The sequence below is a fragment of the Pelobates fuscus genome, chromosome 5 (assembly GCF_036172605.1).
Source record: "Pelobates fuscus isolate aPelFus1 chromosome 5, aPelFus1.pri, whole genome shotgun sequence".
Lineage (NCBI taxonomy): Eukaryota > Metazoa > Chordata > Amphibia > Anura > Pelobatidae > Pelobates > Pelobates fuscus.
In genome coordinates, this window is record NC_086321.1 from 327,087,489 (window position 1) to 327,114,039 (window position 26,551).

The 26,551-nt window shown below is 40.7% G+C and overlaps 1 protein-coding gene across 1 annotated transcript in view; it reads left to right on the forward strand.

Annotated features, from left to right (window-relative positions):
- The window catches only part of LOC134610299 (C-C motif chemokine 21a-like), a 31,150-nt gene extending 9,811 nt beyond the window's left edge, over positions 1–21,339 (forward strand). The window contains exons 2-5 of the mRNA XM_063453245.1: positions 4,381–4,459; positions 12,221–12,341; positions 15,898–16,032; positions 20,881–21,339. Coding sequence (XP_063309315.1) covers positions 4,399–4,459; positions 12,221–12,341; positions 15,898–16,032; positions 20,881–20,920 — 357 coding nt within the window. The 5' untranslated portion in view covers positions 4,381–4,398 and the 3' untranslated portion in view covers positions 20,921–21,339. The remainder of the gene's footprint in view (positions 1–4,380; positions 4,460–12,220; positions 12,342–15,897; positions 16,033–20,880) is intronic.
- Positions 21,340–26,551: the final 5,212 nt, after the last annotated feature.

Consider the following 26,551-nt stretch of genomic DNA (forward strand, 5'->3'; position numbering starts at 1 on the left):
TGGTGGTCATGTCATTTTAACCCTGCAATGTAAAACACTGTCATTTTTTTTTAGAAACTGCAATGTTTACATTAAAGAGTTAAATCCCCCTCTAGTGGCTGCTATACTGACAGCCACTAGAGGCGCTTCACATGACGCAGAAGCTTGGAGGAGACCTTTAAGTTTAATGCTTTGCTATGTGGAAGCTTATTTGTGCATGGCAGGTCCCCAATGCTCCTCTATGTGGCGGAATGGTGAGTCTCGGCGCTGAAAAATGTGAGTAAAACTGTTATTTTTATTTTATGGCAAATGTGGGGGCGGGGGGACAACTAAGATAGATAGGAACACAATAGTGCTAGGAATACAGGTTTGTTATTTTAAAGTTTGTTGTATTTAAATTGTAACTGCTCATAATAATGAAATTATATACACATTTATTGATCACCCTTTTGCTTTCTTGTATATTCCTGTTTTCAAAAAAGTTGTAAAAATTCAACTGGTAAGAAAATGGCAGATACATGCAAAACACAGGTAGTAGTACACAATTATATTTTTGCAACAATAGCAACTCTAATACGCATGTAAACTACTTTTAGGGAAATATTCAAAGAGACAGCCGAGGTGATACAATTATTTACCTATTCTGTGGTCCCAAATATGATTTATCTCTTGCAATGGGTAATTATTTAATTTCCATTATAAAAGCCTGTTGCTGGTGGTTTATCAGAGATTATCTTGAGATGAGTATCATTAGAAGACTAGATAATTGGCTTTTACTATAAATGAATGAATGAATAAACGCTGGCTGCATAAGCACTCAGCAGGCAAACAATATGGTTCTTCTTTGTAGGGCACTCCGCACCAATTTTACACAAAAGAACCACATTGATTTTTCTAACGATAGTTGATGAAGAGCAGCTCTTTCTGATGGTTTCTGGTAGCCCAACTAGCCAGAGGTTGTTTTGCTGACTTCTATTTTCAAGATCTTAAATCTTTCCAATCACATATTAGAAGTCAAAATGGTGTAGATTTACATGCATCTATCTATGGATGCCTTTAGTGTGTATTGTTAATTGTTGAAGAAAAGGTTTCTTCCAGAAAATGATCTAAAATAATTTATGGTGTTGTGGATAGAGATGCTATAAACACTGTCTTTTCAGAGAAAATGCAGTGTTTACATTACAGCCTAGGGATACCTCCACTGGCCACTCCTCAGATGGCTACTAGAGGTGCTTCCTGGGGCAGTGCTGCACTGACATTCAGTGTCTCCACCCTTTGCATGTAGATACTGATCTTTCCTCATACAGCTGCACTGATTCAATGCATCTCTATGAGGAGATGCTGATTGGCCAGGGCTGTGTTTGACTTGTGCTGGCTCTGCCTCCTTGACAGTCTCCGCTAATCCAATGCTTTCATTTGAAAAATCATTGTGATTGGCTCAGAAAACAACTTCTGATTATGTCAGTCCAATACTGGCACAAGTTATTTCTGCCCATTACAGAAAATTCTTAATGAATTCATGTTTTCTGCGCTCTTTTTTTTTTTTTAACCCAATGTTTAATTTTCATCTATTTCAACATTTCCATCTAAATCCATTTCTTTTAATTTGATAATAACTTTCTGTATCAAACTTACACCACCCAGCACCGAATCTCAAACTTTTCCCTAGCCTCTGAAACAATTTCTTCCCAATCATCCTTGCTTCTTTTTTTTCCTGTTCTGTGTGTGTCTTTTGGAATTTCTCTTTATTTTATGTCGGTTAATCTCTCCCTGTTTTGTTTGTATTTGCACGTATTTCCTTGTTTTGTTTAGTCTCCTCTCCTTATCGCATTAGACCTGTAGTTATTTCTATAGTGTGTCCATGGTTGGACTAACAGAAGCTGCAACCTCTGAGCCACTGTGCAACAACATTACCATATTTAGGCCCTGGAGTTGGGCAAAACCTCTCTTGTGCCATGTGACCAGTGGCGGAACAATCGCGGTCGAAGGGGTCACAGCTGCGACCAGGCCCGTCACTCCGGGTGCCTGGCTGCCATGTGTTCCGGCCCGTGCGGTATAACAGCCGGGGCCGCATGTTAAGGGGCCCATCAGGTGGTCCATGCTGTTAGGGTTACCCAATGGAAATTAATTTCCAGGGGGCCCAGTCAGTGCTGCGGCGATTTAACAGCGCGAGTTGGCCCCCTTTGACATCAGAACGCAGGGAGGAAGTGACTGCCCCTGTCACTTCCTCCCTTCAATCACAGAGCCCGCGCAGGAGGAAGAGAGGAGGGACTCAGAGTGGGAACTCTGACTCCCATCAGCCTGAGCCACTGGACCTCATGAGAAAATCACCCTCCTGCACCTAAAAGGTAGGAAACAGGAGGGTGACATTTTGCATGTGTCTCTGTATGTAGGTGTGTGTGTGTGTGTGTGTGTCTGTATGTGTCTGTATGTATGGGTCTCTGTGCGTATGTGTGTCTACATGTATGTATGTGTCTGCATGTGTGTGAGGGGACGGGGATGTATGGGGTGGGGGGGTAAACATATGGGTGGCTCCAGGGCAATTTCCACACCGAGGCCCCATGGTTTCTAGTTACGCCTCTGCATGTGACACAAAATAAAAAAGGATATGGATTTTTCTTTATTGTTTCCATGTTTTGTTAGGCTGTCAGATCTGCTGTTTTGTCTTTTGAAATAAACCTTGTGTTGTAATGGATCCACATGTTATGAGAAGCTTTCTTTAAGGATATACCTACAGAATTAAACAATGTTAGCAGAAAATTCACCTTTAGTTTCTAGGAATAGCCAACTCTTTCTCTTGGATGTTGGGCTCCATAGATGGGTTAATGTGTACAAAGTATCATTTGCTTTTATTTTATTTTTCACATTGACTGGCTTTTTGATACATCCTTGTGAGTTCCAGGATTCTTTTTACCTGGAACTGCTGTTTGTATAAAACTTATTTTACCCACCTTGTTACTTGATTGTACCAAATGATCTCCATCAGTCCAGGGCTGTATGGCTTTTTAGGGATTTAATATCAGGCGTTTTTTTGCGGCATTGCGCGTAAATGTAGGAATGTAGAGTGGCAGTGTGTGTGTGAATGTGGTGATGTATTTGTGTAGTGTTTCAAATGTGTCAATACTGTATGTAGCAGTGAAAGGCCCGTGTGTTTCTGACACAGTTCCTCTCCTTGCTAGATATATTGTGTCACTTGCCCAAACCAGTGCCACGTCTGCTAACCATTTGGAAATTACATTTGCTGCTAGACATTCCAACCCTTTGAGCACTGCACATTTGGTAGAGTTTCAATGTCTTCCTGGTTTGTGCACTTTGTATATTGATATAATGTGTAAATAATTTATTGACGAAACTTTAAACAAGTGCAGGTGTGCTTTAATCAGTATGCTACGGTTTATTGCCAGTCTATTCATAATCATAAATAGTTTCATGTAGACGTGAAAGTATATTACCGAGATCCGTACATTTGGTTGGGAAAGCACTAACAATTAGATAATAGAACATTTCCCGTATATTACTGAGAGCAATTGAGCCTTACCAATATGTCAATATTTTATCTGCTCATATAAAGGTATGATTATATGTCTACATGTGAATTATCAAGTAAGATCTAATAAACTGCAAGTTTGTTTGAGTAGAACCCTATCCACCACCTTCATTCTATTGATTATTCATTTTTTTTTCAATTACCTGTTTAACTTCCTCATATTAATATTGTAAAGTCCTGCAGAATTTGTTGGTGTAATAAAGATAATAATAATATTAATAATAATTAATAATCTACATGTGGGACTTTTCTATTGCATTTTATAAGTTCTCCCTTCAGTCTTTCCTGCGAACTTTGCCCCCTTAGATAAATTTCCTGGAGACACAACTGAAGCAGTTTAACCCCTTAAGGACACATGACATGTCTGACACGTCATGATTCCCTTTTATTCCAGAAGTTTGGTCCTTAAGGGGTTAAGTACTGATTTTTTTTTTATGCCAGGCTCATCAGCTTAATATCTTGCACCAAAGTGATAGTTGATGCATGAACCATTCAATATAATAATGTGCCTATCTGTATAAATTTAGAATCCTATGTCAAAAGTAATATTGTGAAAATATTGTGTGCGTTTTATTTTATCTTCGTATGCATCTCGGACAGGATTGCTTATTAAATCTGTTTTTCCTTGTAAATAAACCTTATGAAATCTTATGTTTATTATCAAAGCCAATCATGCTCTAAAAAAAAAAAAATGAATGCATTTATTTTTGTATGTATATACATTTTGTTTATAAAGAAGTGGGTTTTTTTGTTTTTTGTTTTGTGAATTGTATTTAATAGTTTTGTTGTTGTTGTTGTTGCCTTATGATGCTGCAAACATATCTGCAATATCAGTAAATTTTGTTTTCTTTCAGTTGGCCTAAGAAATAAAAATGTACCTGCGTCTATTGACTTTGGTAACCTTGCTTGGTTTCTGTATACATGGTTCAAATGGTATGTAATTCTTCAAAAACTTGTATGTAATTAATTTAAAAAAAGTTAACTTATGCCAATTTACACCATTATTAAACAATTATAAAACGGGAAACAACTTCATATATTGTAGCTTTAACCCTAACCCGTCTGTTAACATGTATCTATTAACATGTCATTACCTGAAAAAGGTGTGCATAAAGAACTAAATTGCATGTACAAACTGTATGTATCGATCATGGAGGTGTTTGCTTTGCCATGGCACCTCCTCGTTACATTCATGCTCTGTCTCATATTGTCTCCTCCATTTCCTTAGCAGTTTGTCTTTGGGAGCCATCTTTGGAATGTACGTACAGATGCTCTGCGTTTTTAACCATGACTGTGGCCTTGACACTTATCAGGTCATGGCCCCCTTTATTCTTGCTTTGTACAGACTACTAGATTACAGAGTACTAGATTTTTGGTGGAATCCTCCATTCACCATGAGTAGTTTCCAAGTCTTGATATCTATGGTGTCTATCTCTTCTCCTGGCCAGGTTATGATTTCTACTGGGTACCTGATGACTGACAGGACATATATATTGATGGTGTAGATCTTGTTCATGCCATTGAGCATAGACTGTTTGAATCTCTGGAGTTACTTGGATGTTGCTGTCTCCCTTTCTCTTCCTCGCGGTACCCATGTGTTTGTGGTATCCCCAGGCACTTGTAACTGTTCTCTGTGTACTATTTGGCTTTCTGGTGTTTCAACTCCTTTAAGTCCTGATCATCTTCCCTCTTTTTGCTATCATCCACTCACACTTATCTAGTCCGAGCAACATTCCTAAGACCTTGCTGTTTATCCTATTTAGGCGGATCAGTGAGTCGATGTCTCATTTATTGTTGGCATAGAGCTTGATGTCCTCTATGTAGAATAGGTGGCTGATGGTAGCTCCACTCTTGAACCTGAGTCTGTGAACACTCTTCATGATTATCTGGTTGAGGGGGTTGAGGTCTATGCAGAACAGCATTTGGGATAGCATATCATTTTGGTATATTCCACATTGTTTGTGGAATTGGCTTCTAGTGGTGTTCTCTACTTGCCCATTGAGTTCTTTATGAAGGCTCATAGTGTCTTATTGACCTTGCAAAGGGCTAAGTATCCCAGTATCCATGTGTGTCATGTGTTGTGGGCTTTCTTGTAGTAAATCCAGGCACAAATAATGATAAAAATTATGTAAATACATCCACATACTCTAGAATAAATTACTAGGGAATCCAGTAGCTGCCCTTTGAGTCCTTCAGTGAGTAGGACAGATTTCATGATGCCTTCTGAAATAGGCTTCTATTTAATATGTTTGGAAAAGCATTTATAATTTAATATTCATGAATAATTTTTTTTAAATTTAATACTTTGAAAAAATGTAACATTTAGATTTTTTCTGATATATTAATATATATTTTTTATGTATGATTTGTTTTTTGATATTTTATTTTTTTGAAAAAAATACTTTTAAAATGTTATCCAAGAATCGTAAATTATTTGAAAAGCTTATCCAAAAATATTACATCACGGCCAGTGTAATAATTTGACACTTAAATTATAATTTTGCAAGAACGGCATTAGTTAGTTTTGGAGGGGAGGGGAAGCTTGAGCCTCAGGTACTCTTGTAACCTACATACACTCCTGATTACATATGCATGTTCATTTGTTCATTACAAACACTCACTTATAAATGAAAAGGACACACATTTAAAGCACTTTAACTTGCTGAAGTACTTTATATGGGAAGAGTGTGTCCTCTTCCTTTTTTTCTTTTCTTTTCAACCGGTTTTTGGTTTTCGTTCATAAAACTCAAATTGGACACGGAAACTCCTGAACACCGCTGGATTTCCATCATCGCCTGCGTTCAGATTCTACACCACCTACAAGGGCACTGTTCGATGGAATCATTCATCTGGATGAGGGGAACAAGCTCCACATTATGACTATTGACTACGTTCGGTAGTTTGTTAGTTTTTTAAACTAACGAACTTGACCGACCGTTAGCAGTGATGTCATGGAACTGTTTTGGTCATAGGACCATGTGCAAGGTTGGTCAGATTATGACTTCCATAGACATTCCCGAACCCCTGAACCGATCTGGGCTATTGTTGGTCACCTAGATCGAGGCTATCAGGGGATGTAACTTTTGTTAGGGTTTCATGTGTTTTGGGGGTACTTTTGGGGTGTCTGAAAAATGTGTGGTTTTTCTGTACCTGGAGATAATTGAGTTAGTACAGTTCCTAACTCCATTATCTCTCAGGCACAGAAAAGGGGTTTGTTTAATGGAAGTCACAGCATTTATACAAGTTACAGACTACATCCCAGCATTAAGCCTTGGCTCATGTGTGGGGGGATTTGCTATACTGCTCTTTGGATTAATATACCTTCTATACTCTCTTGGAGGAGAGGTCTTCCCCCTTGGAGCTGAATCTAGCTGTTGGTGCAGGGTGGGAAGGGACGGGGAGACACTAGCCAAGCTGCGGCAGCTAAAGGGGGCTACAGTGGTTATGGTTTTCGGTGCGGTGCTTATTGCACTCAGTGAGCACTAGGAAGCATGGTTGGCGGAAGTACCCAGTCGGGGTGCCAGTCGGTCCTCCACAAAGAATATTAGTTGTTCCCAGTTTTGAATGAATCTAACCGTTCTTCATTGTTCCTGGAATTTGAACTGTCTTCGTTATTCCGTCTTTAGTTGATCATGGGACTTGTGATGTCGCTGTTATCAAGAGGAAGTGACTCAGTGGAAGGCGTATCTTATACTCTCTGCCTGTCTCTGATTGGTTCCTTTTTTTTTTTTTTGCCCTATATGTCTTTGCTGCTATGGAGTAGTAAAGGAGTATTAGAGAAAAAATGGGTCGCAAGAGAATACTGAGAACGGGCAGCAACTGAAATAGCCTGCCCTTCGGTCGGTCACCGCTCAGTTCTCAAGCTGTTTTTTGCTCATCTTGTGCCATTACAGAGAGAACTTCTCTGAAACATATCAGACTGGTCCCACCCATACGGGCAGTCCAGATCCGAAATGCCAGCAAGTTCCCTCTGCACGAGAGACACAGCAACCCCAGATGATCGTTTCAGCCTTGTAAGGCATCATCAGTGAGGCATAGCTGATATCTCCCTAGGCACCGTGAACAAGGGGTCCACGTCTGGATTATCCCTTAAACTTGAGGAGAGAAAAAATGGGTCGCAAGAGAATACTGAGAACGGGCAGCAACTGAAATAGCCTGCCCTTCGGTCGGTCACCGCTCAGTTCTCAAGCTGTTTTTTGCTCATCTTGTGCCATTACAGAGAGAACTTCTCTGAAACATATCAGACTGGTCCCACCCATACGGGCAGTCCAGATCCGAAATGCCAGCAAGTTCCCTCTGCACGAGAGACACAGCAACCCCAGACGATCGTTTCAGCCTTGTAAGGCATCATCAGTGAGGCATAGCTGATATCTCCCTAGGCACCGTGAGCAAGGGGTCCACGTCTGGATTATCCCTTAAACTTGTGGAGAGAAAAAATGGGTCGCAAGAGAATACTGAGAACGGGCAGCAACTGAAATAGCCTGCCCTTCGGTCGGTCACCGCTCAGTTCTCAAGCTGTTTTTTGCTCATCTTGTGCCATTACAGAGAGAACTTCTCTGAAACATATCAGACTGGTCCCACCCATACGGGCAGTCCAGATCCGAAATGCCAGCAAGTTCCCTCTGCACGAGAGACACAGCAACCCCAGACGATCGTTTCAGCCTTGTAAGGCATCATCAGTGAGGCATAGCTGATATCTCCCTAGGCACCGTGAGCAAGGGGTCCACGTCTGGATTATCCCTTAAACTTGTGGAGAGAAAAAATGGGTTGCAAGAGAATACTGAGAACGGGCAGCAACTGAAATAGCCTGCCCTTCGGTCGGTCACCGCTCAGTTCTCAAGCTGTTTTTTGCTCATCTTGTGCCATTACAGAGAGAACTTCTCTGAAACATATCAGACTGGTCCCACCCATACGGGCAGTCCAGATCCGAAATGCCAGCAAGTTCCCTCTGCACGAGAGACACAGCAACCCCAGACGATCGTTTCAGCCTTGTAAGGCATCATCAGTGAGGCATAGCTGATATCTCCCTAGGCACCGTGAGCAAGGGGTCCACGTCTGGATTATCCCTTAAACTTGTGGAGAGAAAAAATGGGTCGCAAGAGAATACTGAGAACGGGCAGCAACTGAAATAGCCTGCCCTTCGGTCGGTCACCGCTCAGTTCTCAAGCTGTTTTTTGCTCATCTTGTGCCATTACAGAGAGAACTTCTCTGAAACATATCAGACTGGTCCCACCCATACGGGCAGTCCAGATCCGAAATGCCAGCAAGTTCCCTCTGCACGAGAGACACAGCAACCCCAGACGATCGTTTCAGCCTTGTAAAGCATCATCAGTGAGGCATAGCTGATATCTCCCTAGGCACCGTGAGCAAGGGGTCCACGTCTGGATTATCCCTTAAACTTGTGGAGAGAAAAAAAATGGGTCGCAAGAGAATACTGAGAACGGGCAGCAACTGAAATAGCCTGCCCTTCGGTCGGTCACCGCTCAGTTCTCAAGCTGTTTTTTGCTCATATTGTGCCATTACAGAGAGAACTTCTCTGAAACATATCAGACTGGTCCCACCCATACGGGCAGTCCAGATCCGAAATGCCAGCAAGTTCCCTCTGCACGAGAGACACAGCAACCCCAGACAATCGTTTCAGCCTTGTAAGGCATCATCAGTGAGGCATAGCTGATATCTCCCTAGGCACCGTGAGCAAGGGGTCCACGTCTGGATTATCCCTTAAACTTGTGGAGAGAAAAAATGGGTCGCAAGAGAATACTGAGAACGGGCAGCAACTGAAATAGCCTGCACTTCGGTCGGTCACCGCTCAGTTCTCAAGCTGTTTTTAACCAGCTTGAGTTCTGAGCGGGGACCTACCGAAGGGCAGGCTATTTCAGTTGCTGTCCGTTCTCAGAATACTCTTGCGACCCGTTTTTTCTCTCCATAAGTTTAAAGGGTAATCCAGACGTGGACCCCTTGCTCACGGTGCCTAGAGAGATATTAGCTATGCCTCACTGATGATGCCTAACAAGGCTGAAACGATCGTCTGGGGTTGCTGTATCTCTCGTGCAGAGAGAACTTGCTGGCATTTCGGATCTGGACTACCCGTATGGGTGGGACCAGTCTGATATGCTTCAGATATGTTCTCTCTGTAATGGCACAAGATGAGCTAAAACCAGCTTGAGTTCTGAGCGGGGACCTACCGAAGGGCAGGCTATTTCAGTTGCTGTCCGTTCTCAGAATACTCTTGCGACCCGTTTTTTCTCTCCATAAGTTTAAAGGGTAATCCAGACGTGGACCCCTTGCTCACGGTGCCTAGAGAGATATTAGCTATGCCTCACTGATGATGCCTAACAAGGCTGAAACGATCGTCTGGGGTTGCTGTATCTCTCGTGCAGAGAGAACTTGCTGGCATTTCGGATCTGGACTACCCGTATGGGTGGGACCAGTCTGATATGCTTCAGATATGTTCTCTCTGTAATGGCACAAGATGAGCTAAAACCAGCTTGAGTTCTGAGCGGGGACCTACCGAAGGGCAGGCTATTTCAGTTGCTGTCCGTTCTCAGAATACTCTTGCGACCCGTTTTTTCTCTCCATAAGTTTAAAGGGTAATCCAGACGTGGACCCCTTGCTCACGGTGCCTAGAGAGATATTAGCTATGCCTCACTGATGATGCCTAACAAGGCTGAAACGATCGTCTGGGGTTGCTGTATCTCTCATGCAGAGAGAACTTGCTGGCATTTCGGATCTGGACTACCCGTATGGGTGGGACCAGTCTGATATGCTTCAGATATGTTCTCTCTGTAATGGCACAAGATGAGCTAAAACCAGCTTGAGTTCTGAGCGGGGACCTACCGAAGGGCAGGCTATTTCAGTTGCTGTCCGTTCTCAGAATACTCTTGCGACCTGTTTTTTCTCTCCATAAGTTTAAAGGGTAATCCAGACGTGGACCCCTTGCTCACGGTGCCTAGAGAGATATTAGCTATGCCTCACTGATGATGCCTAACAAGGCTGAAACGATCGTCTGGGGTTGCTGTATCTCTCGTGCAGAGAGAACTTGCTGGCATTTCGGATCTGGACTACCCGTATGGGTGGGACCAGTCTGATATGTTTCAGATATGTTCTCTCTGTAATGGCACAAGATGAGCTAAAACCAGCTTGAGTTCTGAGCGGGGACCTACCGAAGGGCAGGCTATTTCAGTTGCTGTCCGTTCTCAGAATACTCTTGCGACCCGTTTTTTCTCTCCATAAGTTTAAAGGGTAATCCAGACGTGGACCCCTTGCTCACGGTGCCTAGAGAGATATTAGCTATGCCTCACTGATGATGCCTAACAAGGCTGAAACGATCGTCTGGGGTTGCTGTATCTCTCGTGCAGAGAGAACTTGCTGGCATTTCGGATCTGGACTACCCGTATGGGTGGGACCAGTCTGATATGCTTCAGATATGTTCTCTCTGTAATGGCACAAGATGAGCTAAAACCAGCTTGAGTTCTGAGCGGGGACCTACCGAAGGGCAGGCTATTTCAGTTGCTGTCCGTTCTCAGAATACTCTTGCGACCCGTTTTTTCTCTCAGTAAAGGAGTATTATGCAAAATATATGTTTCCTGTCATTATTAAGATTATTAGTACACTAAAGCTAGCATAATCTTCAATTCTTTTTGAATTCTCACTTTAGTGTGTTATGGGCAAATGCTTTAAGATGTTATAGTAGTAAATAAGGGAACCAGCTGCAGTTACAAGTGAATAACTCTGTAAGTGTTCTAAATCCTTGAACATGTAATATAATTGTATCACATGTAATAATTATTTTTATATAACATACATAGTGATATAGCACATAAACTTCCAGTCCTATTTTCCAGGACGGCCCTTATCCCTGGCTACTATTGTTGTTTCTTGACAGTGGCTGTTTTCACTGTTTTGCCTAAGATGGGCCACTCATAGGGGAAATACTTATTGATTAAAGAGACACTATAGTCACCAGTCTGGTGAGTATAAGTAGTCCCTTCCAAGTTTTTGCAGCAAACACTGTTATTTCAGAGAAAATTAAGTGTTTACATTACTGCCTATGGATACCTCCACTGGCCACTCCTCAGATGGCTACTAGAAGTGCTTCATGGGGCAGTGCTGCACAGTGTACAGCACTGACATTCAGTGTTTCCCGTCTCAGGATGGAGACTCTGAACTTTCCTTATGCACTGATTCAATGCATCTCTGTGGAGATGCTGATTGGCCAGGGCTGTCTTTGGCTTGTGCTGGCTCTGCCCCTGATCTGCCTCATTGACAGGCTCAGCCAATCCAATGCTTTCTTATAGGAAAACATTGTGATTGGCTGAGATTGCCACTTCGGATGTCAGCCAAACAAGCAGATCAGGGGCAGAGCAAGCAGCAGCAGATTGGAGTAAAGGTAAGCTTTTGCTATATTTAGGGGGCGGGGGGCTAGAAAGTGTTTTAACGCTATAGGGTCAGGAATATATGTTTCTGTTCCTGACCCTGTAGGGTTCCTTTAACAATAGGATTTTTAAATCCGCTCAAAAAAACAAAAACAAAAAAAAACACCCATATCTAGCTAGATGTTATGTCTTGTCATCGGTCAGAGGACTTGTGGAAGTATCAAGCCTCTCCTGTTCATCTGCGGATGATATGAACTCTGTATTCAAAAATATCAAAACATTTAAAAAATATCTATTAATCTAAGTTCATTTTTGGCAGGGGACTTTGAAGACTGTTGCATTTCCTATGCCAAGTCAAGAAACTATAAAACTCTGTATAAATACGTGCGATATTACCAGTCACAAGAAATCAATGAAAGCTGTAACAGGAGAGCCATTGTGTGAGTATCATTGTCTTATAACTACCTTAATTCACCCTTTTAAAAACAAGTATTTTATGTTTGATATTTCGGGTTTGGTGGAAATAATAATATAATGTGGGTTATTCACTAAACAGCAAGGTCTGATGACAAAATATAAAAAGCTCTACTGTAACTAGACCATTCATTAAATAGCTTTGGTTGGTAGTGTACCCAGGGATGTATTTACCACAAGGCAAACAAGGCATTTGCCTAGGGGGGCCACCAAAAAATGCCACCCCAAGCTCCCAGACAAATGCCTTGTTTGCCTTGTGTTCTGGGACTGTTCACCTTACTGTGAGTGAGTGTAGCTGTCAGTGTGTGTCGGTGAGTGAGAATGGGTGTGCCTGTGAGTGTGTGTCAGTGTGTGTATGTCATTTTATGTGTAGCTGTCAGTGTGTGTCTGTGAGTGAGTGAAAGTGTGTGTGTGTCTTTCAGTGAGAATGGGTGTGTCAGTGTGTGTGTGTGCCAATGAGTGTGTATCTGTCAGTGAGTGTATATCAGTGCATGTATCAATGAGGGCATGTGTCTGTCAGTCAAAAAAATGGCTGTGACACGAATTGGGGGGTCAAATTTAGATTTTGGGGGTGCCCGAATTTAGTCGTGCCTAGGGCAGCACAAATCCAAAATACACCACTGAGTGTACCTAGATATGTTTTTTGAAAAGCTATGGATGCTTCTTGGACAGAGAAAGATTTAATGGGCTATATTTAAGAATTTAAGAAAACACTGTCTTTTTTTGGTCAGATTAACAATTTATTTCCTGCCCTACCCACCTCCATAAAAAAGGTAAAAAAAGAAAATAACTAAAACCCACCAAGCTGTCACCGTCCAAGCTCTCCCCCAGCCCACTCCTGATAGCACCAAATTTGCACAGAATTCCCAATAGCCACGTCGGAACTCTGGGCTTGCTAAAGACACCCTAATGATGTTGTCACAAGTGGAATAACGCCTCGGGCAGGAGAGTGGTTATAATATAGAGGGGCAAAGGTTTAAAATTAATATCTGGAAGTATTACTTTACTGAGAGGGGAGTGGATGCATGGAAAAGCCTTCCAGCTAAAGTGGTAGAGGTTAACACAGTAAAGGAGTTTAAACATGCGTGGGATAGGCAATCCTAGCTATAAGATAAGGGCAGGGACTAATGAAAGTATTTAGAAAATTGGCAGACTAGATGGGCTGAATGGTTCTTATCTGCCATCACATAGAAACATAGAATGTGACGGCAGATAAGAACCATTCGCCCCATCTAGTCTGCCCAGTTTTCAAAATACTTAGTCCCTGGCCTTATCTTATAGTTAGGATAGCCTTATGCCTATCCCACGCATGCTTAAACTCCTTTACTGTGTTAACCTCTACCACTTCAGATGGAAGGCTATTCCATGCATCCACTACCCTCTCAGTAAAGTAATACTTCCTGGTATTATTTTTAAACCTTTGCCCCTATAATTTAAGACTATGTCCTCTTGTTCTGGTAGTTTTTTTTCTTTTAAATATAGTCTCCTCCTTTACTGTGTTGATTCCCTTTATGCATTTAAATGTTTCTATCATATCCCCCCTGTCTCGTCTTTCCTCCAAGCTATACATGTTAAGATCCTTTAACCTTTCCTGGTAAGTTTTATCCTGCAATCCATGAACCAGTTTAGTAGCCCTTCTTTGAACTCTCTCTAAGGTATCAATATCCTTCTGAAGATATGGTCTCCAGTACTGTGTACAGAACTCCAAGTGAGGTCTCACCAGTGTTCTGTACAATGGCATGAGCACTTCCCTCTTTCTACTGCTAATACCTCTCCCTGTACAACCAAGCATTCTGCTAGAATTTTCTGCTGCTCTATCACATTGTCTGCCTACCTTTAAGTCATCAGAAATAATCACCCCTAAATCCCTTTCCTCAGATGTTGAGGTTAGGAGTCTATCAAATATTCCGTACTCTGCCCTTGGGTTTTTACGTCCAAGATGCATTATCTTGCACTTATCCACATTAAATGTCCAAATCACATTCCATGTTTCTATGTCTCTAATATGTGTGTCAAGCTTTTCAGTGAAACCCTGCACATAAAGACTCCAGGCGCCAAGACCACTTCAAATCACTGAAGTGTTTGTGGTGCTTGGATTACCCGATAAAAATTGTTAAATTTTAAAATATTGTTACTTTGGAGGCAATGACAAGGCACTGAATTTTGCTTATTATCATAAAATAGAAAAACAGAATCACATTATTAAATATGGACGAGCTAACGTAGATTAGCACTGGGGATAAAACCAACTTGCTGCAATCGACAACTACCGTATATACTCAAGTATAAGCCGACCCGAATATAAAATTATGTTAATTGAATATTTATTTACAGTGTGTATATATAATGAGTGCAGTGTTTGTGTATGAATGCAGCGTGTGTATGAGTGCAGCGTGTGTATGAGTGCAGCGTGTGTGTGTATATGAGTGCAGTGTGTGTGTATGAGTGCAGTGTAAGTGTGTGTGATGTAGTGTGTGTTTGTGTATGTGTTGCAGAGCCTTGGTGGGGGGTGGGCATTTTTATTATTATTTTTTTTAATTATTATTTTTTAAAAAATGTAATATTAGTATTTATTTTTATTTTTTTATTTTTTTATTTTATTATAATATTTTTTTTTTTGTCCCCCCTCCCTGCTTGATACATGGCAGGGAGGGGGGCTCTCACTCCCTGGTGGTCCAGTGGCATGGGCTGTGTAGGAGGGGGGCTGGCAGAGAGCGTTTACTTACCTCTCTTGCAGCTCCTGTCAGCTCCCTTCTCCTCCGCGCCGGTCCGGTCAGCTCCCTCTGCAAGTCCCAGTGTAAGTCTCGCGAGAGCCGCACTATGACCCCGCGGCTCTCGCAAGACTTACACTGGGAGCTGACAGAGGTGCTGAACGGACCGGCGCGGAGGAGAAGGGAGCTGACAGGAGCTGCAGGAGAGGTAAGCGCTCGCTGCCAGCCCCCAGTCTGTATTATGGCAATATAAATTGCCATAATACAGACATTGACTTGAGTATAAGCCGAGTTGGGGTTTTTCAGCACAAAAAATGTGCTGAAAAACTCGGCTTATACTCGAGTATATACGGTAACTTTAGTAAATTGCTGCGGTATATGTTGGCTATAAAAATACCAATAATAATAATAACAGTATGTCATATCTTGACCTACTGCCCCATATACTACTCAGACTTATCCATCTATTCTTCGGACACAGCCGGGGATGAGCTAAAGTGGGTGCATGCGGCTCAATGCAGTACTTTTAGATGCCTTTCCTTTCAATGCATGTTTAATGAGAATCTGCATGAGTTGCAGTTGAGTAGTCACCCAACAAATTAGCTTGTTAACAGTATGCATACCCTATCCCAGAGAATTATGGGTGTTAGTAACCATGGTAAGTGGAATAATTATACCAACTTTCAAGGGGTTAAAAGATGTCCAAGTACTAAATGTACGTTACCTTGGTGGAACCAAATATCTGTTATTAATCAATGTTTTTGGACTTGAGCAAGATGAATATGGCAACACTGTATTTCTTTCTGTACAGGTTTCATTTTAAAAAACACAAGGTCCTTTGTGGAAATCCACATGAGCAATGGGTGCGTGATTTAATGAAGCAAGTTGACAAGCTGCAGTACGCAAAACTGGCACATAAAGTTTATAAAGAACCTGCTGAGATAAGGTAACAAACAAAGTGAAAGGATGACGTGAGGAGCTGGTTTCTGAATGCCGCTAAATGTTACGGCTGAATAAATGATCTTTTTTTTTTCATCCGCTGAGATCAGCCTAAATGATTCACAAGTTCATTGCATATACCAGGGATAGGCAACCTTCGGCTCTGCAGATGTTTTGGACTACACCTCCCATGATGCTTTGCCAGCATTATGTGTGTAAGAGCATTATGGGGGATGTAGTCCACAACATCTGGAGAGCCGAAGGTTTTTTTTTGTTTTGTTTTTTTAATTCTTTATTTTTGCAGTGCATATGCGGGTAACATACAGGCATGTGGTACCCCAAAGGCAATCCACAGGCAATCCGCAATCCACATATTTCAAAACCAAGATTATTACATAACATGGAGAGCAATGGGGTATGTTAGTAAAATGCACTAGTTTTTTTTTGTTTTACTAACAAGCTTAAGACATGCTATTTAGGCAGGTTATAGGATAAAAATGACTTCACATTCTGTTGGTTTTAACAGCTCAGCTAATACAACAGGCTCAGTATTTCTTTGAGCTAGGCCCCAAATACGCTGCCTGCACACTGAATGCACTAATAGGGGCAGTTAGAACTGGCTGAACGGCTGGAATGTTGAAACGTTACTTATCTAAAATGCTTCTTTGTTTATGAAAAAAAAAAATTGCTTGAAAAGCCGCGTTTTTCACACTGCTTCTGCTTCATAATGTGGGAACTTTATGTTTGAGCGTCTGTGGAGATCCCTGATTGAGGCCCTGCTTTCTTGGTACTCTGCCCTTATCTGTATATCAGGAAGCGAATGTCCACTAGGGCAGGTATCAGGACGCAGTCCACCCATGCTGCATTGTGGGGTTCTCGCTGGTTCTTGTGAGTCTGCAGCTGTGTTGTAGTCGGAACGCGGCTGTCGGTTCCTGGGTGGGTCAGTCGCAGGCTGGGTGTGGGGTGAGAGGTCGGTTCGTCGTCGTGCCGGTGACAGGTTTAGTCCATTCAGGCGGCAGTAGTCAGCGTGCGGTTTACCTCCTACTACCTTGTGCCGCCGTCGTCGTCGCTGATTTAAGTGGCTGCGGGGGTAAGTGGTCTCGCTTCAGCCGTGTCTGAAGGCAGGAGACGCCTTGTTAGCCGTGTGTATCAGTGTTAGGTGCTGGCCCTCCCTTCGCCGCTTGCGCACATGGCGCCCGCCATCTTGGGCCTAGTGGTCCGACCCCCCAGCCTCGGCCGCGGCATCCCAATCAAAGCCTTAGGGTGAGGACCGGGATCACCCCCGGTCCATAGGGGGGGGAAACGGGGCCGGGCCCGCTCAGAGCTTTGGGTTGGGTGCTGAATGGCAGGATAGTGGGGTAGCGGCCGTCCACCCCACTCACCGCCGGAGAAGGCCTCAGGTAGGTTATCGAGAATTTTCCCTCCAGGGGACTGTAGCTCGGAGAGCCAGCCTCTCCCTGGATCCAGCGGTCCCTCGGCTGCAGGCTTCGTAGCTGTCGGTCTGTTTTTCGTGTTAAAAGCATATTTTTCAGCGTGGTGTTGCAGGAGCTCTGCTTGCCTGCGACCGTCCAGCTCAGCGGTCCGGCCCCGCCCCCTGGAGAGCCGAAGGTTGCATATCCCTGGCATATACCAAAACTGAAAAATTTACAGTGCTGTGTATATCATGAGAAGCCTGCTGTCTATTTGGCTAGCTATAAATGCTCATCTGAAATACAGAATATCTGTCTAAATAAGATGTTCGATAAAAGTAACAAAAATAATCACAACGTATTGGAAACATAAAACCTGAAAACACGAAGTGTAGAAATAAAGAACATAGAAATTACTCTGTAATTAATTGATTCCAAAATGATTACGGTCAGATCTGCTGTCTGCACAAAGGCCAAAGCAGTAGTTCCCTGAGTTATTGGCCACTATTTCAAGATAATTACAGTCATCTGAGAAGAATTCAAATCATTTTAAACTATCAGTTATAAGCTAACTCAAGTCAGGTTATATGTGAGATTATTCATTTAGAGCTGATATTGGTACATAGATATCGCATATGTTTTCCCCCTTCATTTACTTGAATTATTTTCCCTGAGTTTGACACACTTAATATTTGTAAATAAACCCCTTGGAAAATTCAGGTCACTGCACTCGAGAGAGAGAGAGAGAGAATGGTAAAAGATAGATTAAATCATCATCAGTGCCAAAGTTCTCTGTACAAAATAGTGCAGTCCTAGGAACTAAAATACTGTGCAGACCCTTCAGACTCCCAGGCCTCTGGTAGAGGTCCCAATAATAATAAGAATCCGCAGAGAGGTGTAAAATCAATGCAACATGCAAGTACATATGCACAGTTGCATCTGACAGCCCTAGGTATTAAACTGTAAATGTAGTTGTCAGCAGCAGCAACTCCATTAATCCCGATAAATAGAATTGTTGCCAAGTATTCAATGTCAGGGAGCTAGAAACCTTTATAAGTCTTTCTGTTGGGTAAAGATGTGAGATTACTCCAAGATATAGAGTAACAATGGAATACAGGGAGAGAAAGAGGGAATTATGGTGCAAACTTTATCGATAATGCAAGTTTTAATTTAAATGCACGTAGAATTATTTACCATAGTGAAAATTAAAAAAAAATTTCAAATTTAAGGTTAAAACAAGCCAAACTGGAAACATTCTCAGTTCAGCTATTCTGCCTTTAAACTTGAAATTCACTTTCAGAAATAGCCCTGATCTATAAATGTGAAATTCAAGACATAATTCCAACAATTCATAGGGAAGTGTATTTCATTTGTTTCCTACAGAGATAACATTTAAAAAAAAAGGTTCTAGTCTAAAGAGCAGGAATGAGAGAACACAATCACTTAATATAGCCACTAGATGTCAGTGTTCTACTATGATATCATAGATAGTGGAAAGATGAGAACTTATAACCCCGTTTTAATATATCTATAAAAAAGAAAAAACAATGGGGATAGAGCAGATCCTGGAAAATATAAGATGGTAAAAACTGACAGCATATTTATTTATATGTAACTTTAAACCAAATTGACTAGCATGTAATTAACAACCAATCATGAAGATACTAACTTCCTGTGCCCAACGCGTTTAGTCACAAGTGACTTCCTTTAGGGGTCTGTCTCCAATATTCATACTGAAGTAATGTGTTCAAGTTGGAAATGTGATGCAGTCAATTTTGTTTTTAGTTACATATAAATAAATGCACTGTTAATTTTTACCATATTGGCGTTCTGCACTATTTTACTCTATTCTTTATTATATAGAGGCTTCCACTTTTAAATCTGGAATTCAATGCATTGAGACTGTGGGGAATTACTATGTATCTGAGCCAGGGCTCCAATTATCTTTATGTTTGTGAGTGCAATATTTTCCATGCACATTTGGTGGTGTTAGGGGGTTAGACGCCATTATATGTATCTTTATCTTATATTTCCCAGGATCCGCTGTACCCCTGTTGTTTCTTCTATATAGCGTGCTATTTTTAGGACATGGAAAAATTCCTTGGGGAAGCAGTCCATTAGATAGGTATTTTTGTCTTTTTTTCCACAGTGTTGAGTGGGTCACAAATTTGTATTTATTTTTTATACCATTTTCACGATTAAACACTGTTTTAATGTCATAAATGAATCCTAATTCTATAATTTAAAGATTCATTTCTAATTGTAAACTTTTTTCATTAGAACATTATTCAGTTGGGAGGGTAATGACTGAGTTCTGAAATGACTGATAATTGTAGCGAGTGCTGGCTGATGTTAAAGGGACACTATAGTCACCTGAACAACTACAGCTTAATGTAGTTGTTCAGGTATGATCTATAGCTCCCTGCAGGCAATATAATGTAAACACTGTATTTTCAGAGAAAATACAGTGTTTACATTGATTGATAGGCATACCTCCAGTGGCCGTCACTCAGACGGCCACCAGAGGGACTTCCTATCATGCAGGGCCCTAAAAAGGCCTTGTACACATCAGACGTATTAAAATACGTCTGACGTGTGCAGGAGAGAGAAGGCACTGTGTGCGCGCCTTCTCTCTCCAGCCTGTCAGCAGAGGAGGGGGGCGGGCAAAGACCGCGAGCTGAGCTGTCAGTCAGCTCAGCTCGCGGCCGCGCACACCGCGCGCATGCGCGGTAGTGCGCTCAGGACTTCAGAGGGCGGCATGAATGCCGCCCTCTGAAATATGTGCGCATGTGTGGCGAAGCCGCTCATGCGCACAAGGGAGCAATGATGTTTCCACAGTCATTTTGACGAAATAGGGGGCGCGGCTTCACGAGGCTCCCGGCGCTGGAACCAGGTGAGCAAAGTCCTCTGCCTGGAGAGTCCCTTTAAGGTACATGTTCCCTAAACTCTTGCTGGGCAGAATCCATATAAAAAATAATGGGTAGATAATATCTTAATCTGGACATAGCTCACTACAGAAGAGCTCAAGACTGGGGTATTTGCAGCAAATGCACTTACTTCAAACTCTTGTTTTTCATTTTTATTTTTAATTGTTAATGAATTATCTATTTTATATTTTAACAAATTGGCATCAACCCAAACCTTGAGTTCCCCTTCAAAAATCAAAAGTGAATATTTATTTATATCCAATGTGAGTAGGAGATGATCCTTCATATGTATTTCTAAAAGTTTATCATGCAGGTTTATGAAATATAAAAATTCAAATAACGTAAACTAAAGTGTATATGTTGGAGGGGGGTTGTTGGGTTGTTTCACCATTATCATGTGATTATTCTCCTGCTATCTCTGGTTTACATATTACATTAACTTTGATTTTTTAAACAGTAATATAGATTACAATTTTCATAAAGAAATAATGAAGTTTATCTTTCTTTTTTTTAATACAGGCATGCTAATGGTTCCATTATGAAGAATCATTTACATTGAATAAGAAAAAAGAATTCCTTAAAGGGACACTCTGTGCACCAAAACAGTTGGTCCATGTGGTTTTTTGCTTAAATAAATAGTTTTATTTTCTTGTATGCCTACTTTAATAAATACTTCCTTACAGCTAGTTACTATAACTGTGCGGGACCTTTACTCCTAACCCTCAGCTTACAATAACACAATTGTATATACTGCAAGAAGATAATCCTCAGTACATGTACATTTTGTCGCATGGTGCTTTTATTGCGCCACAAAACGTAACAAGGCAATGTTTCGACAGAAGAAGTGTCTTTGTCAAATGTCGAAATGCTGCCTTGTCAAGTTTAAGCGGACAATAAAACCACCATAAGACAGAATTTCTGTGTGCCAAAGATTATCTTGTTGATCAAAAGTGAAGGGGTTTAGTGGCCTACAGCAAAAGCACCAATATTTGGAGGAAACATTGGGAGTGCTGCACTCCATTTTCTTAATACAATTGTATATGTTATCAGAAAGCACAGCAAAGCACTTATGGATTTGTAGTTTTATCCTTCATAATTAGAAAGCTGACGATTAAACTACAAATCTCGAAAGCCTCTGCTTTCAACAGTTATGGGGCTGTAGATAGAGAGCTAGAGATTTATAATGCTAGATTAAACATGTCCAAAAGTTGAGACTCCATAGACCAAAATAAAAGCTCTCTGTAAGATCATGCGGTTGGGGGCCAGCATGATAATCCCCTTCAGTCCTTCGAGTGGGGCTGCCCCTTTTCTGGATAGATCAGACCCTTTTCAGACATTGCCAGTGACATAAATCTCAATATTGGCCCACCCACCCATCTCGATCTCATACCTCCCAATGTTAGAAAATATATGCCATTGCATGAACAATATATAACAAATCTATTAGAACAATAACACATATCAAAATAAAGATGTACACAACAAGAGACTGTAAAAGGATTTAGCAGCTTTTATTTAAATGATCTGAGAGGCACTGCACATAACCATTCACCAATAAACCATAACCAAATTGAATAAATAAACCTTACATAACATAGAGATGACCTTGACTTAGACAGAAATAATTGGGAGGATTCTCATCCTGGTAAGATTAGGGAAGAGGTCTAACCTGTGAAAATACTGCAATGTATAAGTTTCTAGTATGCTGCGCACTCTAATATTAAAGCTAGCCAATCGTATTGTCTTATTTTCGCACCACTGGTGCCGTGAAAATCCAGTAAGAACTGCTGTGTACATGCTTGCACCTAATCTACAAGTCCTACATTGACCTAAACGTGACTCCCTGACTTAATGGATCTCTTCCAACCTGGATTTCCCCTTTATAATTAAATTGATGTATAGCACAATTTTTTCTTTATGTTTTTTGTTGTTTTTTTGTTTTTTTTTAAATAAAATTATATCCTCCTCAATAGAACAGAAAATGTAAACAGAAAAATCTAAAGTGAACAGAAATTATTCAATTTACTCTGTTTTCTAAATGTTAGTTGAGGCTTTAATACAACTACAATATCCACAATACACTTTGTTGGCGAGGAAAAATACATACTTTGTACATCTGAATGTATATATAACCCTTGTTTAATTAAAAAAAATAAAATTTGCTTTTTATAATCTTGGACACATACTAAAGATTACAATACTGTATCTTGCATGCAACTTATAATTTCTAGATTTTCCCTTTATTTCATGTGTAAGAGAAGCGCTGTTTTGAACAACAAAAGTAGTCTTGCTACGATCATTTCAAATATTTAAATTGATTCAAAACATGAAATGCAAGTTTTGGGCCAAAAAAACTGAATTGGACAATTTAAGTAATCTTTCTTTCCTGTTTTTAACAATATCTCACATATAACTGAGGAATTCTTGACAGTTTGCAGCCCTGATAGACATCAAAGACTAGATTGATAACCAAGTAAAATGATGACAATAAAGTTCCACCACCTGTCTGTCTATTAAACATTAACTTGCTTTCTCTAATGATGAAAGGTCACCGTGGTCTTTAGTTAAAGGGACACTCTAACCGCCATAATCACTACATCAGTATTCTCTTTTGCAGCACTCTCACCTTTAAAACATATGACATTTCCAGCATATATTCCAAAAGCTAAACCTCCAGCCATCCAGATATTATGTATGGTATACTATGTCCATATGTTGCATGTTCACACAAGAGCTAGAACCCCCTAGAGCAGGAATAGGCAACCTTTGACACTCCAGATGTTGTGGACTACATCCCCCATAATGCTCTTACACCCATAATGCTGTCAAAACATCATTGGAGGTGTAGTCCAAAATAGGAAATCAGCCATTAGACTGGTATGCATGTGCGCAATGTAAAATCTCATTTAATGTTTATATATATTTATGTTAAATATTTGGATAGCCAAATGATGAAGCATGTTATTTTACAACAATCATTTTTTGTTGTTTTTGTTAATCATATTTTGCAAAGTGTGATATCACATAGTGCAGTAAAAAAGTCTATACAGGGTATTCTCTTTTTAAATAAAATCAGTAAATATTAGGGTACAGTGGTTAATAAGTGGGCTAGCAGCTTGTTGAACCAAGGCGAAACATGACTACCATTTTAAAATGAAAAAGTGTTTTACATTTTGCAACAAAATTGAAAATCGTGTCAAATTGGGTCCATCACTTTTTTTTGGATCAACAGCAGAAAACAGAGAAGTGTACAAAGTTGAACTTGATGGACTTAAAATGGCATCAAGTTCAGCCTTTCTCACATCTGTTTTTGCTGTTGATCCACTTTTTGCCGTTGATGCACTCTCTGGCATTTCATGTCCGTGGAAGTCTCCAAACTTCTGGAATAAAAGGGAATCATGACATGTCACACAGGGGTTAATGCAGCAATGGGACATGTTCTGGGCTACATGAGACTGATAGTATTTACACTCACAGATGCTGATTAATTCTGCCCTCCTCCCATTACTCGTACCACCAGATAAAAGGCTTAGTGGTGTGTCGAAGGACTGTAGACATGGAGCTGAGAGCGCAAAGTGGACTGTGGAAGGACAAATTTTGTGATTGAAGGTTGGAAGGACTGTCACAACAAGTAATAGTTTTGTTTCATCCGAATACATTAGCACAAAAAAAATATTTTCATCCAAACCAAATTTTGTCTGTTTGATCATTCGTTTTCGGCTATTATTTTCGTGTCAGAATTTAATTAAGGATTGGGGAGCTAGCTACTAAGAAGCTGAGATACCAAAATTACAAAAAGCTCTTCTTATCTTGGCTTATACTGAGTAAAAAGAAATACTTAGTATTATTAAATAAATGAGGTTAGAATCCTCCCTGCTCCCCCCTCCTGAGCTCACAGGCCAGAGAAAGGCTTATAAAGGTTTAAACCAACCAATCAGAGAGCTCTGACTCAATATGCACGGCGTGGCAAAGCCTTTATAAGACTTTAGAAGTCTGTGCAGAGCTCTAGCAGGGAGAAGATGGATTCTTTTTTTACTAGTGTTTTTTTTTGAGAATGAGTCCTTTTTTTTATAGTTCAACTTGACCTTATGGAATTTTATTTTACCTTTTTCATGACTGTAAAAAGAAAATGGAAGACAGCTAATGGTAAAAATTACAGTTTTATTTTACAGGTATTTAGTTTATAGTCCCCCTCACTATTATTAGGGTGATGACGGTAGGTAGGGTATTTTTTATGGGAAGGAGGTGACTAGGGGCTTGGCGACCCCTAGTCACTAAGGGGGGGGGGTAAAAAAAAATGTATTCGTCTCCACTGGCACCAATGGGAGCGCCCAATAGGTCCACTGTCAACTTTATTATTTAGGGCCCCCACACACTGCTTATGGGTGGGAGGCTGGAGGAGAGCAATCGGTCCACAACCTCTTGTTATTTAGGTCCTCCATCTGTTACCAATGGGTGGAGGGATACTATGTACCTTTCATTTTATTTAATACCCTCACTATGTCTCTCCCCAGTTAAGTATTTTGATATGTGCTCCTCTATCCTGGGGGACCTATGGCAGGTTTCCTTTATTGGATTAGAGCCTGAAAACAATAGCTGCCAAATCAGTTGTCTTTTTTTGTAACAGCAAGCAGCCACTGGTCGCTCGCTGTTAAGTATATATGCCCCTACTCGTGGCATGGCGGGAAGGGGTAGGAGGAAGGATTTAACTTCCATTATTAACTAATACGAAGTTGTCTGAAAAACAAGAAGGGCTCTTTGTAATTTTGGTCTTTCAGCTTTTCTGTAGAAAGCTCCATAATCCTTGTGGGTTTGCCATAAGGATACCAAAAAAGAGCTATCTACTAAACAGCTTCCTAATTTGGCACAATCCCACAAGGGTACCAATGTAGGGAGTTATCTACTAAATAGCTGCAAGATGCAGCTGCGGCACAGATTGGAATATATTTGGTCCAAATAACAAAATTCTGAAACAAAATCAATGGCCAAATTTCATCCAAAAATGAATGAATAAATGTTGGCTCTCAAACTGAATTACAAAGTTCCTAGGTATCATTATTATTATTATATACACTTTTAGTTCATCTCATTTTATCTTGAGGAGGAGCATGATGTACAAATCATAGTTTTATGCATATAAATAAATGAATCCTAAACCTGGCTTAAAATAACCAATACAGTTTTTTCACATGTGCTACTGGTATCACCATAACAACCAGATCCGAACATCTCGAATCTTGACAGTCCAATTGATACCAAACCTGGTAATTCTTTCATGTTAATACATTCTAAAATCATGTAAAACAAATGAACGTTAATTAAATTCGAACTGTAGGTAAAAAAAAAGACATTCCACTGCCCAAATGAAAAAATAAATCTCTATTTAATAGATATAACCTGATGAAAACATGTTAATTTTATTATGCTTGTTGGTTATATAAAAACAGCATTCAAGTGCTGCAGATCTTTTAAGTGATCTGCACACCCTCCCCTTCAGACCCTGCCCAGACTTTCTGTTGCTGTCCTATCACAGACTTCCCAATGCAGCTCAATGATAAGTCTTTGGAAGGCAGGTGTTCTAAGCAATAGCCTACCTCTTGTGTTTAACTCCACTGATCTAAACAAACCAGGAAGTAACATGACCGGTTGTCTGGTTGAGAACTAGGGGGTGCAGGAGGGGGAGGTTTCAACAAGGTTAATTTAAATTTTTAAATGTAAAATTTTCTATTGAAATCTGCACTTTTTGAAAAAGCTTTAGCAAGTTAAAGTGCTTTAGGGGTCTGGAGTGTCCTTTAAAAGGTTTGTTGTGTATGTCAACTTTCTCCTAGACAGTTCTGATCATAGTGGCGAATATTATCCGATAATAAAGGGTAGTCAAGCTTCGGAAGAGATCAATCCAGATAGGTTGTAAATTCCTTTGAGTCATTCAGACACACAAAGAAAGTCAGAGTTATTCACTAAAGTGAGAATTAAACAGTGACAAAACATCATTGGATCTGGGTCTGTCACCACAGAGAGGTATCCTTGCTGAAACAAGTGTCATGCTATTTCTACCCTAGCTGGTCTCAGTGCACAGGACCTACCAACGCCTCCTCTTCCCAGGCAGGCATCAACAATACTACCTGTGCAGGTTCTCCCAGGCAGGAATCAACCTCTCTGCCTGTGCTGCCTCCATCTCTGCTGTTGTAAC